General features: G+C 33.7%; 2 protein-coding genes across 5 annotated transcripts in view; one reads left to right on the forward strand and one right to left on the reverse strand.

Moving 5' to 3' along the window:
- LOC125650145 (cytochrome P450 4F2-like) overlaps positions 1-16,119 on the forward strand; it is a 37,649-nt gene continuing 21,530 nt past the window's right edge. Inside the window, exons 1-2 of one of the 4 annotated variants that reach the window (XM_048878145.2) lie at positions 1-1,697; positions 13,301-13,592. In XM_048878145.2, the coding sequence (XP_048734102.1) occupies positions 13,365-13,592 (228 nt within the window). In that variant the 5' untranslated portion in view covers positions 1-1,697; positions 13,301-13,364. Of the gene's footprint in view, positions 1,698-13,252; positions 13,593-16,119 lie in introns of those variants that run through there. The other 3 variants (XM_048878148.2, XM_056164608.1, XM_056164607.1) reach the window with 3 other exon arrangements.
- Positions 3,836-13,061, reverse strand: LOC125650146 (cyclin-dependent kinase 2-interacting protein-like). The gene is made up of 5 exons (XM_048878149.2): positions 12,939-13,061; positions 9,397-9,559; positions 8,209-8,311; positions 7,306-7,423; positions 3,836-4,537 (listed from the first exon to the last, which is right to left on the reverse strand). Exons 1-5 carry the CDS (start codon positions 13,000-13,002, stop codon positions 4,338-4,340), a joined length of 648 nt encoding a protein of 215 aa, XP_048734106.1. The 5' UTR covers positions 13,003-13,061; the 3' UTR covers positions 3,836-4,337.

A 16,119-nucleotide genomic window follows, 5' to 3' on the forward strand; every position in this document is an offset into this window, starting at 1 on the left:
GGGGTTCTTTTATTATTATCACTATAGACTTTATAGTTAGAGATGCGATTTTTCCTTACCATTTTTTGTACCATTATTGAACATTTTTATTCATTTCATTTATGCAGATGCAGCTCCTGTCGAGGACACGGTGTGGAGGTGTATGGCTGAATGAAAATCTCACTTTTCAATATATTATTTACTGTTTAAGTTTGCCGTTTCCTTTTATGCAAATTTTGCAGCCTTTCATCTGCACTACTACCAATTTTTTGCCTTTTGTTTAATCTTTATGTTTTGTTCTGTCTTTTGAAAGATTCATTTTTATTTCATCTTCCTAAACCTGTTTTGTTTGTATACCTTGTAACTTATTTACTGTTAATTGCTATATATTATTTATTTTATTATTATTACATTTTTCATTATTTTACATTATAACAGTTATAGTGCTTATTAACAATTTTTATTGCTGTGGTTTGAATTTAATGCTTAAATTTTGTAGTGAAATACTTTTGTTTGATTTGTATTTAATTCTTAACTTCTGAAACTGTCTATCTGTATAGTATGCGTGTAAATATGTATATAAGTGTTTTTGCATACTTACCTTGTGATATTTGTATTTTTGTTGTTGTTGGTCTGACTGTGATAGTCGGTTTAAGAGCTCTGTAGAGCTCATGTTATTTGTTGTTACTTGAATACGGTGCCGACTTTAAATAAAATTTACTTACTTAGTCCGTTTTGAGGATTTATTGCATGGAGAGTACAGTCTGTACGTGATTTGTCTGTTTTTCCTTCCACAGTTTTCAGGTGAGGATCTTCTTATTTTACAGAACATTTGTATGGGTATGGGAAATGTGCATGTGGCAAAGATTTTGAATTCCTTCAATTTCTTAAGAAAATTACTGGTTGTTGAACTTAGTTCGTTTTGAGAAAATATTACATAGAGAGCACATGATTTGTCTTTTATTTTTCCTTCTACAGTTTTCAATTGAGCACCTTATTTTACAGAATATTTGTAGGGGTATGGAAGATGTGCATGTGGCAAGGATTTTGATTTTCTTCAATTTTTAAGAAAATCACAGGTTGTTGAACATAATCCCTTTTTTAAAGGAAATATTCATATTATCCAAAGAGAGTATGTCACAGCCTGATGATGGCTGATACTACCCGAAGCAAAGTTCTACAATACCAGCCGTCGATCTTGGGCATTTTTTGTTTATTCAAAACATGGGATCGGAAGACGATAACATCCATGTGCTTTCCGCAATTAAAAGCATTTTTAAATCAAAGGTGTGTAAAAACGTCTGGATACAGGAAAAATGAACTCCTGAATTTAGCTCTCGAAGCTATATATTTTGACACAAGCTCTTCTCGGCTTTGGGAATTTCCTGGCTGACAGCAGTGGGGAAAAAATCCACCACATTTCCATTAAAATCTATCATTTGTGGATATTTCTGCGTATCATGTTTCTTTCTTAAATCATTACTACAGTCTAATGTAATGCAATGATAGTGCACCATTGTTAAAATCGGGTGAATCGATCACGACAAAAGTTGCAGAACTGGTATTATTTACGAACATGCCCAAATTTTCGCATACTCTGGGTCTCGCGAGACTTTGAAAAGGGAAAGTAAAAATTAAAACCAAGACGGAAAAAGTAGTCGCTTAAGAAAAAACACACTGTGTAAGCACTTTCACGGGCGTATTATGTACTGTTTGCGGTACGTACTCTTGTTTTTCTTTCATGTGTGTTGTTGAACAGGCCTAAACGTCGTTTTCTGTTGAACAGTGTGTTGTTATTCCTCAATGACTCAAGGTGTGAAATACGGCAGACATTAACATGCTAAAGAAAAAAAAAACCCAAACAGAATTTAAATCTAAAAGAACCTGGGAAATAATCAAAATTTAGGTGCGGGTGACCAACTATATCAAAATGTGTCCAAACAGCCAAACCCTCCTATCACAAAAAGTGGTCCCGTTAGGTACCGAGGATTTAATCCTATGACAAAAGGTGGTGCCGCTACATAGGAATTTAACCCCCTGTTTTGGGTTGTTGGTAAAACCGCTTGTGTGTTTCATACCCACACTTTCGGCTGATTAGTATATAGTCAGTAATGGCTGTGTCATTTCAAGATATTAAGCTATCAAACTCACAAGATTTTTATCGAGTTTCTGATGAATAAAAGCAGAATTCTGCTGATTCGAGTTATAGATAGAAAAAAATCCACGTGTTCTAGTAGCTGACCGTATTTTGAACAATGCCAAGTCATATATTTCTCGTGCAGACCGGATTACATAACTCCTTTTCAACCAATACATGACACAATAGACGAGACCCGGGTGTAGCACAGGTGACCTTGTTGACGAAACTTCTTGTCACAGTACGACCTTGACTACCCGCTTTCGTAAAAACAAATTGGTTTATGTGCCCCTGTTACCGAAGAATTTAGAGAAGATATTCAAAAAGAAATTAGACAAATATATCCCAACAATTTTTCTCCCATTTTAGAAAGTTATGATAAAAATATTTCGAAAGCTGACCTTGAATTTCGGGAATTAAATGGGAAATCTGAAATTGGCACTGGTTCTACAGTTATAATTCCTGATGACAAACAATGTATTTAACGTGTTATCTGGATTGATCAAATAAATGTTTTATTATTGAATGTCAATACATGGAATAGATGTTTTATTATTGAATGTCAATACATGGAATAGATGTTTTATTGTTGAATGTCAATACATGGAATATATGTTTTATTATTGAATGTCAATACATGGAATAACTGTTTTATTATTGAATGTCAATACATGGAATAACTGTTTTATTATTGAATGTCAATACATGGAATAAATGTTTTATTATTGAATGTCAATACATGGAATAGATGTTTTATTATTGAATGTCAATACATGGAATAAATGTTTTATTATTGAATGTCAATACATGGAATAAATGTTTTATTATTGAATATCAATACATGGAATAGATGTTTTATTATTGAATGTCAATACATGGAATAGATGTTTTATTGTTGAATGTCAATACATGGAATAACTGTTTTATCATTGAAAGTCAATAAATGGAATAGATGTTTTATTATTGAAAGTCAATACATGGAATAAATGTTTTATTATTGACATTCAATACATGGAATAGATGTTTTATTATTGAATGTCAATACATGGAATAGATGTTTTATTATTGAATGTCAATACATGGAATAAATGTTTTATTATTGAATGTCAATACATGGAATAGATGTTTTATTATTGAAAGTCAATACATGGAATAAATGTTTTATTATTGAATGTCAATACATGGAATAGATGTTTTATTATTGAATGTCAATACATGGAATAGCTGTTTTATTGAATGTCAATACATGGAATAGATGTTTTATTATCGAATGTCAATAAATGGAATAGATGTTTTATTATTGAAAGTCAATACATGGAATAGATGTTTTATTGTTGAATGTCAATACATGAAATAGTTGTTTTATTATTGAATGTCAATACATGGAATATATGTTTTATTGAATGTCAATACATGGAATAGATGTTTTATTATTGAATGTCAATACATGGAATAGATGTTTTATTGAATGTCAAAACATGGAATAGATGTTTTATTGTTGAATGTCAATACATGGAATAACTGTTTTATTGTTGAATGTCAATACATGGAATAACTGTTTTATTATTGAATGTCAATACATGGAATAACTGTTTTATTGTTGAATGTCAATACATGGAATAACTGTTTTATTATTGAATGCCAATATAAGCAATAGCTATATCATTGAATGCAGATGCATGGATTAGCTAATTTACAACTCAATGTCAATACATGGAATAGCTGTTTCATGTTTTATTGCTGAATGCCATTGCATAGAACAGTTGTTTTACTACTGAATGTCAATGCATTGAATAGTTGCTACACAGTACTATTGTGTCAGATACAATTCTTTAATGATACATGGCTCCCAAGAGATAAAAAAAACCCATTTTTTGTTGTTCCATTCCTCTATTTCCTTGACAATACACATAAATTAATGATATCCTAGATTATTCTTGTACTACACTGTATCGTACAGGACATCCCTCTGCACAGTCACTAGAATCTGACAATTTTTTCCTTATAATCAGTGTCACTTTTCCAGCATATACCAGGAACATATTTTCAGTCATTTTGAAAATTTCAAGTCTTCAGAAATTGTTATGAAATAGCTTCTTGGAATTCTATGCCATGTTACATCTTTTTTACTTTCATATAGTACATGTTTCTTTGAGCTGGACTGTTAACGGCTTTCTTCACAGTTCCATTATTTTTGAAACAGGTCTTTTTATTGGTTTAATCATGACACATGACCAGTCTCAGTGAGCATGCTCTGAAGTAGAAGCTCTGCTCTTTCCTCTATATAAGGCTGGTGTACCCATGCCGATGTATAGAACATGACAGAATCTCGGCTGATGACATGGCAGACATTTTCATAGATTGACTGTTTTAGTTCCCACTCCTTGTGATACATGGTTGACAACTTCTCTGCTGCTGATGCTGAAATAAAGCATAACACCAATCTATACACTTCTAACAAATTTATGCCCATAACATTTCTTTCCTGTACATGTTTCTGTTCCAATATAAATCATTAAACTGACATCTATGTACCAAAAACAAAGTTTAAATGCATGCAAGTGTGCCAAATTTTTATTTAAAACCTAACACAGAAAAATTCTATATTGATTATTACACAATTCAACTACCAATGATTGTTTATAATAAAATTATTTTAATGGGCGGTTTTAAAAGGAATAATATATCATTCTAATTTTTCCAAACAAAGTTTGTCGCAAAAGCTGTATTTCCCTAAAAATGGCCCTTTCAATGTAATTGTACAAAGAAAGAAAAATGAAACCCAAGCTGGACTCCAATTCTTGTTTTAAACTGCTGAACTATAGAATTTTTTTTTTTGGATATACCACCTCTGGTCTATCCATCTTTCCCCAAGGAAACTACAGTTATTTTTAGCCTGGTGCTTTAATCCAATGAGCTAGTAAACAAGAAACCCATGGGCTATATCGCTCACCTGAGCCCATATTTAAAGATTTTCTCTATATATTTATATGTAAGACTTTGATCCCCTATTGTGGCCCCACCCTACCCTCGAGGACCGTGATTTTAACAAACTTGAATCTGCACTACCTCAGGAAGCTTTCATGCAAATATAAACTTTTCTGGCACAGTGGTCCTTAAAGGGACATGTACACATTTTGAGCTGGAAATTTTCAAATTTTATTTTCCCATTTTTATTGTTTACAATGCTTAATTAAAGTATTTCTAATGGTCAACCAAAATTTTGATATCGGTTGTAGAGTTACAAGTGAGATACAGCACTCACAACTCGTTGTATTGTAAACAAGGCTCATGCCATGTTTTTGTTTGCATATAGGTTGCTTAATAGAAAATATCATGTTTAAAACAAAATGACTTGTGACAAACACTAGAAACTATTTAATTGTGTTCAGAATCAACTTGTAAATTGAAAATTTTTTATCTGAACAAAACTTTTGCTAGTACATTTAACCTATCTAAACAAAAACATGGAACAAGCCTTGTTTACATTATAAAGAATGGTGAGGTATGTATCTCTCTTGTACCTTGACAACTGACAAAACTTTTTCTGACCATTAGAAATACCTTAGTTAAGCATTCTAAACATCAAAAATGGAAAAATAAAATTTGAATATTTTCAGCTCAAAATGTGTCCATGCCCCTTTAAGAGAAAGATTTTCCCTATACATGTATATTTGTATGTAAAACTTTGATCCCCTATTTTGGTCCCACTCTACCCCCAGGGGCTGTGATGTTCACAAATTTGTATCTGCATTATGTCAGGAAGCTAGCTTCCATGTAAATGTAAACTTTTAAAAAAAATATTGAGTTATTGTGGCTCTGCTATTCTTGATTATTTAATTTCCTGTATATTCTAATATATAACTCTGATCTCCTATTATGGTCCCAACATACCCCCAGGGCCCTTGAATTGAACAAACTTGAATTTGAACACCTAAAGATGCCTGCGTATGGGTATGACTAATCATTAAGATGTCAATTTTTAAAGATGTTCCATACATATCCCCATGTAAAACTTTGATCCCCTATTGTGGCCCCACCCTACTTCCTGGGCCATGATTCAAATAACATTGAATCTACACTATGTCAGAAAGCTTTCGTGTAAATTTCAAATTTTTTGGCCCAGTAGTCCTTGAGAAGAAGAGTTTTTAAAAAAAGACGCCAACATATTTTCGCTATTTCTTATTTATTTCCCATTTGAAAAAGGCGTGACCCTTCAGAATTCTCTGGCTACCAAAGTTGTCTGTATTACTCGTGACTTCCATAACGCATGGCCTAATAAAAGTCAGGATATTTGAATTTTCCGACAATTCCTTCAATAACTGTCTATACGAATAATTCCTTTTCCCTCTGGATTCCCAATTCCAACCATCATATGCAAGAAAGAGCCCTTAGAGAAGCTAAAGTTGACAGTTACATGTACTTTTAAGGGAAAATTATGCTTATAAATTTTCAACTGAGTGTAATCAAGATTTCAATGACATAATTACTCATAATTAATTTTTCTTCATAAACATTAATTACACATAATCACACGACGTTTCCAATGAGATGTCGGTACTTTCTGTTTAGCATAAAATAATATACACGTAAATCCATGATTATCAATCATACCCATTCCTAGGAATAACCTACTATAATCTATTATAATTATTGTGTGACTATCTCCAGGCCTACATGAAAAAGCCAAAACCGTTCCCTATCAAGCTAGTTTACATGGTAAGCATCAAAATATTGCACGGACGCCTTGATCGCCAGATAAGGTAAACACAAGGACTAGTAACTAAATGTCCATAAATTTCTAGCATCCAATCTGAAGCTTAATTTCTCCTGATTGACAAGGTTTCACAGACCAGGTGAATTGGAAGACTGTGCTTATTTTCTCGATCTTTAAAGTTTACAGACAGATGCAGAACAAAAGGTGATAAAAAATTCAGCATAGGTTAGCTAATAAGCTGTGACTCATTTTGGAGTTGGATTATGTACTGAATGAAAATATTCAATTTGAAATGATTTTTGATATATTTCTAAAGATTTCATTTTGATCATTTTACTGACAGATGTGATTTTAAATGGATCTAAAGTGAGATTTGAGCAAATTGTCATGTTTCTACTGTTCTTGAATCTTGTTTTCAATTGATCATGGTTTTTCACCAAACTCGCTGTGGAATGTGATTCATCTTGCTCACCAAAATCTTTTGTGGACCAAGTCTGGAACAACACATCGGAGTCATTTTTGTACTCTGAAAGCATCTGAACCCCATGAAACTTTGTTACAACCATGGCAATCTTCAAAACCAGTTTCTTCTACACATAAGAAATGATGAAAAAAGTTAGATTTCATAATATGTGTATAAACATTTTGAATATTCTACACAGAGTTTCTAATCTTTATACGGTAAAACATGGTTACAACAAATATGCTTATAATGAATTAACACTTACAGTGAAGTAATTTTCATTCCCTGTAGTCTTAAAACATATTACAAACTCATAGGATATAACAAATCATGTTTAAAATGAATCAAAATAGTTCATTCCCAGAACTTTGCTATAAGGAAGTTTCACTGTATATATGTGGATCAACTAAGCTATGATATTTCATAGGCCATTAATACACATGTACATATATTTCTCATTTGTTCTGTCTGAAAATGATTGCAGTATAGTTTGATATGATGGAACTTTTAATCTGGTACTATGAAATATAGCTAATTCTTTTCAGATGCATCAATTTTTACGGAATTCATTATACAAGCTGTCAAGAAATGTATATACAAAACAAACCACGAGGTGAAACTGATAAAATTGATATTATCTAACCTCACCTAAAAGAACTGATATATTACATACAGAGAAAAGTAACTTTTCCTTTGGCCCAAACTGATATGATTCTTTTGAGTACTTTTAATTTTTTTTTATGCTTTTTCATAGAAAGTTATAATTATTAAGTATTTAATTATTTAATTATCAAGTCTTCTGAATTTCTCATATTCTCTCATCAAAATCATTATAATGAAGCTAAACTACAATCATCCATATCATTACAGCGGTGTTATATAAACAAATCTCCGGCTTGCACAAGGTCTTACCAATTTTTGCACACAACACTGCAGGTTTCCACAGAGAGTCTCCAGCTTCAGCATATCAGTAGAATGATCACTTTTCTCTGAATTTTCTTCACTAGACTGTAATCTGCAAAAAATAAAAAAGCTTTGATTTCATCAATGTTCTCAGTTACATATCCCTCCACTCCTGTTGTTTCTACCACTAACGAAAATTTTACCAGTATATTTAACCTATGTAAACAAAAACATGACACGAGCCTTGTTTACATAACTAAGAATTGTGAGCTCTGCATCTCACTTGTAACTCGACAAATGACATTCAAATTTTTGCTGACCATTAGAAATACAAAGGTACATGTACCTTTATAGTTAGGCATTGTAAACATAAAAAGTGGAAAAATGAAATTTGGAAATTTTTCGCCAAAATCACGTCCATTAGCTCTTTAAGTTAAATGCACTTTTCCAAAAATTCTCCATGAATACTGGACAGCGTCTCTTAATACTGTATATTTTTCCCCTTGGAATAACAGATTTATAATATCACCTATCTTCACAAGTTGAGGGTTATTGATTCGTTACCTCGCACTAACCCTTAGGAGAATTGTCACTCTTTCAAGTATAAGTATTTCAAATGATAAAGACAATAATCACGATGATAATTTTGGAACCAAAACCCCTTCTCCTGGGATCATGAAATTTACAATTCTGGCAAAGGGCTACTATACTCCTTCTTAATGAAAGAAAGCAAAAGTGAGCAAGCTCACATACCACATGCTCCAACATTCCTTGACAATGCCTCACATAATGAATGGTAATGCTATGCATTATTGCAAGAACAGAACAGATGGGCTCGAAATCAGAATTTCCTTAGAATATGCACATCTACACAGCGTGTCCTTATTAATTACAAAGTTTCACGAAATTCTGTTGAGCGGTCTCAGAGGAGTTGCGCTGACAAGAAAGGGACTGATGAACTGACGGATGGGTAAAAAACATTATACCCTCTGCAACTTTGTTTCGCGGGGTATAAATATCAATTTAGTTTCAATTTGGTATCAAAGGCATTCACTGGCTGTTTTGGTATTTTTTTTGTTTTGGGTGGCATTTTTTATAGCATTGTTTTTACCATTATTTACTATTTATTACTTTGTGTGAATGTTTTTTTAATCTGTATCTAATTAGAATTATTTGTTTTTAAAATTTCATGCCTACATGTGACTAATTCTGATATTTGCTATTTCCCTAATGGTGTCAGTTCCCTCTCGATTAGTTTTTGTCCACTTCTGCATGACATTGTGGATATCAGCACACCCGTCCTTAATCTGTCGTTTATTCCCTGTAAGATTTGCTGTCTTGCTGAAGGATGCTGGTGAATCTGAAAACAAAATATCAATTTGTTACTTGTCCCCCAGACAGCTCTGCCTTAAGCTCGGTGACATTCTACTTGGCTGGGATATTCTGACTGATGCCTATATCACTGTAAGCTTCAATTAAGTGCAAAGAGCTGGTTTGTGCTGCAAGCTCTATTAACTACAGTGCGCAAAAAAGTTAAACATTTGTCTAAAAAAAAATCTTTGTCACAATCCCAGAAATTCCTTATGAAAAATGGCAGAGACCTCATAAAGTCACATTTCCTTGATCTCAGATTATGAATTTACATAGAGCATCTCAATCTCATCATAGTTTTGTGGTTCCCTACACAATGCAGTGCACCACATTACACCTAATGTATATAATGAAATGGAATACCGTGACAAAACGGTGGATGTGTTACGTCAAGGTCTCCGTTTTGACGTCATACAGGTCACACAACTGAAGTAGTGGTGAATCTAAATTAGGAGTTGAAGGGCGAGTTTAGCATACACATACATTACAATGAAAATCAACCTTGTCACTAGAACTATGACAGAGAAATTCATTATTGTCCATGAAACGACATCAAATGATTGTGATCAACTTGATTAATTCTAGGCTTGTGAATGGATTTTAATGTATCATAACAACCAACATTAGAACCCACAGGATTCTCTCTGTTATGAATGTAATGAAATGGAGAGAAAACCTGTAGCACAACTAGGTTAAGGGCTTCAGTCATTCAGATTAGGGGCGATTTCAAGGTCACAATATAATATGAATATCACCTTCGTGCATACTATATATTAAAAAGGGAGAATGATTTGATATCATAAAGGAATAATATATATATATATATAATCAATTGACAAGATATGTTTTCACGTATACAGCTTGTCACTTTATAACAGTAGTAAATAACGACAAAATATTATGACACTTTCCCCGCGATACAACTATCAGAACATGTACACTGTGACATACTTTTTCATTCTGACGTCATATGGTGCGAAGTGCACAGAGGTACATTTATAACAGCACTGTGATTTTTCTTGGATAGCCTTAACTGACCTGCGAGTTTCCGATGATGTACAAGGGAAAAAAAAGAGGGGGGGGGGGTGGCAAACATATTGGAATTGATTTACTATCTTAGAATGCTGAATTATTTGATTATTGTTTAAATCAATATAAGTCATCGCTACAAGGGATTATTAGATAGATTTTTAAGTTAAATCGACGATTTCATAAAAATAATCCTCATCAACGCATATAACCAGGAATATTCTACATTATATTTGTGACCATTTTTCAATGCACTGTTTACATCAATTACGTTATGTTTCCCACGTTCAGTGAATTGGTGGATCACAGTACCTTTCACTTCGCCCCAATCTGATTAATATCCACTCCTCAATCCACTCCTCTTTTTTTCTTTTCTTTTATTATCATGTAGCGACATTTTAAAAAAGAGGAGCGGACCGAGGAGCTGATTTTAATCCGATTGACTTTGCCCTTATAAACGGTCATGCTGTAATAGATGGCGAAGCCCTCTCACAGCCCAAAGGGAGCTCTCCCTATAGGTAACACGTAATATATATATGTTTAAAAGGAAAATATAGAAAGCTTATGAAAAATTAAACCATACCTATGGAACTTGAAAATTTGGTCCCATGGCATCGATTCGAATATTAGTGCTTGGGCATGTATTTCTCCATTTTGAATCTTGTCTACCCTAGTTCACGTCGTTCTGAGATGTTAAATAAAATTCGTAAAAGCATGTGAATCTTATTTTCTTAATCATACATAATCATTCCTCAATTAACGCGATTGTTATACGTCTCCTATGTTTGTAAATTTAATTGCTAAATACCGACGCTGAATATGACTTCACAATGCACTGTTTGCATTAATTGCGTTATATTTCTCGCGTACAATATATAGGCAGATCAAATGTCCAAAATTAGGATGCTGTGATAAAGCTCTGTCCTCGTGCTAACTTCGGGTTGTTTTTTGTCCTGTTTTGGATATAGATTACTAATGCCAATACTTTTTGCTTCGCCCTCAAACACGGTCACAGCGTAAGACATATTACATATTAGAGGGCGAAGCCCTCTCACGGCCCGGAGGGCCGTGAGAGCGGAGCTCTCCCTATAGGTAACACGTATATACATGTTTAAAAGGAAAATATAGGAAAATAATGAAAAATTAAACTATACCTATAGAACTTGAAAAGTTTGGTACCAATGGCGTCGATTCGAATATTAGCGCGTGGACATGTATTCCTCCATTTTGAATCTCGTCTACCCTAGTTAACGTCGTTCTGAGATGTTACACATAAAATCCGTAAAAGCATGTAAATCTTATTTTCTTAATCATATATAATCACTCCACAATTAACGCCATGTTTTTTGTTGTGGTTCAAACGCTATGTTTGTAAATTTGTTGAATAACGACACTGAATATGACGTCACAATGTACTGTTTACATCAATTGCGTTATATTTCCCGCGTTCAATATATAGGTGGATCAAATCTCCAAAATTAGGATGCTTTGGTACAGCTCCATCTGCGTGCTAACTTCAGGTTGTTTTTGTCCTGTTTTGGATATAGATAATAATGCCAAAACTTTTTTGCTTCGCCCTCAAACACGGTCACACCGTACAACATATTAGAGGGCGAAGCCCTCTCACGGCCCGAAGGGCCGTGAGAGCGGAGCTCTCCCTATAGGTAAAACGTATATACATGTTTAAAAGGAAAATATAGGGAAATAATGAAAAATTAAACCATACCTATGGAACTTGAAAAGTTTGGTACTAATGGCGTCGATTCGAATATTATCGCGTGGACATGTATTTCTCCATTTTGAATCTCGTCTACCCTAGTTCACGTCGTTCTGAGATGTTACATAAAATTCGTAAAAGCATGTAAATCTTATTTTCTTAATCATGTATAATCACTCCACGATTAACGCCATGTTTGTTGTTGTGGTTCAACCGCTATGTTTGTAAATTTCCTAAATAACGACGCTGAATATGACGTCACAATGTACTGTTTACATCAATTGCGTTATATTTCCCGCGTTCAATATGTAGGCGGATCAAATATCCAAAATTAGGATGCTTTGATACAGTTCCGTCCTCGTGCTAACTTCGGGTTGTCTTTGTTCTGTTTTGGATATAGATACCAATGCCAAAATTTGTTTGCTTCGCCCTCAAACACGGTCACGCCGTAAAACATATTATGTTTACTATTATAAAAAATCAGTGTACTCAAATAGTTTACACACTTGTAATGATTAAAAGTCCCCAGGGTTCTAGACGCATAGGCTATAGAGATACTCCGTTTTACAGTTTAGTAGGACCCCTCTCCATGTTCTCTATATGCAATGAAAACTACACTTACTCCTTACTCTAATTGGTGAGAAGAGTTCACTAACATTACTAAGGTCGGTCTCTTTCTTAGACATAATCACGATTTTCACAGAATTTTCTGATTTTCCTCATAAGCCGGATGAACTTACTGCACGTTAAATGTTAGTTTCTTCTAACAAGATTTGTTTTTCCGGGATAAGGTGTAGTTATTTTTGTGGTATATTGGATGGTGTCTTAATAATTTTCAAGTTAAAGCTGAAAGTATTCTTTATTCATAGAAATAAAAAATAAATAAATGATCTTGATAAAAACAAACGCGTTCATCATTTTCACACGAAATAGTTCAAGTATGCCTTATTTTTTGTTTTTGTAACAGTACCAAAATCTTTGCAGAATGAGAAGAAAGAAAAAATACTTTCTGCGGTAGGACTATCTACTAGATTTAATTAAAACTACGATGGAGACATTAAATGCCACTATCTTCTCAATGTGGAACTTGCTGAAGGAGACGAACACAGATGTCACAGTCGCTAAAACTGTTATTGTGGCTATTACAACATTAGTGTTGGCCGTTGTTGTCAAGAAAGTTGCGAATTTCTGTGTATGGTACATATATTACATAAAGTTGATGAGGCAGGTACCTGGCCCAGAAAATACACATTGGCTGTATGGAAACTTGCATTTGGTATGATACATTTCAAATTTTCTACTCTCGGGATAAATTTAGAAATACAGTACATTTCAAGTGAAGAATAGCTTTCAACGGTAGCAAGTCGTTCCGTCTCCAGTCGGTCCGTCCCTAGTCGATCCGTCCCTGGACGGTCCGTCCCATGGTCGATTCGGCCCATTTTGCTTAGTCGATCCGGCCCCTCCATTTTTTTTTTAATCAAAGGTACAATAAATGATTATTACTTGAGAAAATGGGAAGTTTTTGCATATATATTGCAGTTATAGTTATCAAAATTAGATAACTGCCGAAATCAGAGGTGTAAATAAAATTGTTTATACAACCCTTAACTAGGATTTATAATTGTTGTTTGAAGTGAGATGGTTATGAAAATGTGTGCTCATTTATTATTGTAAAAATATCGTTATTCAACTATGTATAGCAATCAATGTAAATGTGTGTCCCAAGTCCACTGATCATTGTGAAAACACCTTAGTGAAAACAGTTTTTATAACTGCATTGTTGTGCAACCTTTCATCATTACGAGCTTACAGTAACCTACATGTAACTATTAGAAGTTTATTTGTTTTTTTTTAAACTCCAGAAGTTCAAAGAATTGCTCATGATTTGGATATAGAATGTGGCAGGTATAGAAATATTCCAAGAAATGACAGAGTATGTAAATTTTGTCTAAAAACAAAAGGTATATTCTTTGTATTGAAAATTAAGCCCACTTTATCGAATATTGTTATGTGTATAATGATCTTAGAAAAAGCTGTCAAATATCAAAACATCTCTTCTTTTAGGGAAATACTGAAAGCTTATTTCAATATGGAGGAACAAATACCTTAAATGCTTTGGCAAAGTATGTTTTTCTTGCTTTTAAAAGAAGAGATATTTGTTATGATAAACAGTCTCAAGAAGATTAATATACATTACGTGTGATCAAGGTTAATTAGTCTGCAATCAAGCCATAAATACCATAGAGCATATTAAAGGATGACAGAAGATATCAGCGGCACACACACCATGAAGATGAAATACGCAGATGAATTAAATCAATTCAGTACTGTAAATAGCACTTGAAAAAATATTATTTTTTATGGGCCGGATCGACTAGGGGACGTATTAACTAGGGGACGGATAGTCTAGGGACGGATCGGTAATGGGACGAATCGACTAAGGGACGGATTGATTATGGGACGGAACGTCTAGAAAGCCTTTCAACTCCTCATGTATCGCAGCCAAACCAAATAAAGGTCTGCAGGGCTGTCACTAGTTTTTGGGACAGTCCCAGGTCACAATCCCTTTAGATTGGGTTCAGTTTATCGAAATTTTTTGTTCAGATTGGGAATTTTTCAATTTACATACAATCACTCTTAAGTGGCAAGATAGCTAGACTCTCACTCAGTTACATTTATTCAGTAATACCCCCCCCCCCCCCCCCACACACACACACACTCGCACATCCCCGTCAAAGTATACATGAAATGTAGTTTAGAAATCTATATTTTTTTGTATATTTTGTCAATAGGTGATCATTTGAGAAATGCATCTTACTTAACACTGTCTTAAAATTGGGAATATCTAGATTACTTTAAAATGGAAATTTTTGCAAATTTTCCTTTTATCAGACCCACGTTAGGGAGATTGATGGCCCTGGTCTGGGGCATACATCATCTACTATTTATATAAACAAAATGGTACGTGTTGTAGCATCATTAGCAACATATGGATTCAAAAATATAAAAGCAAGAATTTCCAAATCTGTAATAGCTTGATGTAATTGAAACTTAGCTAATATTTTGAGCCATACGCCTTTGATCATAACATTTCAAATTGGTCATTCAGGGAGAAAGTGATTTGTACAGGTTCTATATGTAGTAAATCAAGATGGTTATCCATATTCTCTGAATTTCTCATTCCAGATCAGCTGCAGTAATTATTGTATTGGCACATTTTCTCCATTGATTTTTTTAATAATGATGATCAGAACAATTTTTTATATTATTAGCATCTGGTGACTGGGCTGGCCACATCATTCCATGAATATTGTTTTCATTTTTGCAATTAAGGACAACTCTTGCACAATGCACTGACAAATGAAGTAATTTTGAGGCAAATGCTAAGCAACAACAGGCCACAGTTTATTATCAGTTATTTTGATATACCTTTGCACATAATTTCCATTATCTATCATCAGAGTACCTGCATGGTCTATTCCAGCAGATACAACCCAAAGCTATCAGACTTGCCCTTGCGCTACGAGTGGGGCTAATCATTATGCACTGTGGGATCCACTCTTCTCCTGGTCTATGCTGCACATATGTGTGGTTGACTTATTTTCTCCAATAATCACTTTATATTCATCAAAAAATTTGACATGGTTCCAGTCACATCAACTTTCCAATGTCTTTTTCCCATGCTATGTATAGTTTTTAAGTTTACATCTTGGATTTAGATGATCTTTTTTTACGACACAAACAACTTTTCACACTCTAATTCTGAAACAGTCTTTTCCCTAAGCTAGCTGAATCTTTGGGTA

This window comes from Ostrea edulis, chromosome 5 (assembly GCF_947568905.1).
Source record: "Ostrea edulis chromosome 5, xbOstEdul1.1, whole genome shotgun sequence".
NCBI lineage: Eukaryota > Metazoa > Mollusca > Bivalvia > Ostreida > Ostreidae > Ostrea > Ostrea edulis.

Excerpts from the sequence above, each read along its gene's own strand:
- LOC125650146 (XM_048878149.2), bottom strand. The coding sequence starts at position 13,002 with ATGTCTAAGAAAGAGACCGACCTTAGTAATGTTAGTGAACTCTTCTCA. Across the intron at positions 9,560-12,938 it reads CTCACCAATTAGAGTAAGGA|ATTCACCAGCATCCTTCAGC; the intron begins GTAAGTGTAGTT and ends TTTTGTTTTCAG. Across the intron at positions 4,538-7,305 it reads TTGGTCCACAAAAGATTTTG|CATCAGCAGCAGAGAAGTTG; the intron begins GTGAGCAAGATG and ends GCTTTATTTCAG.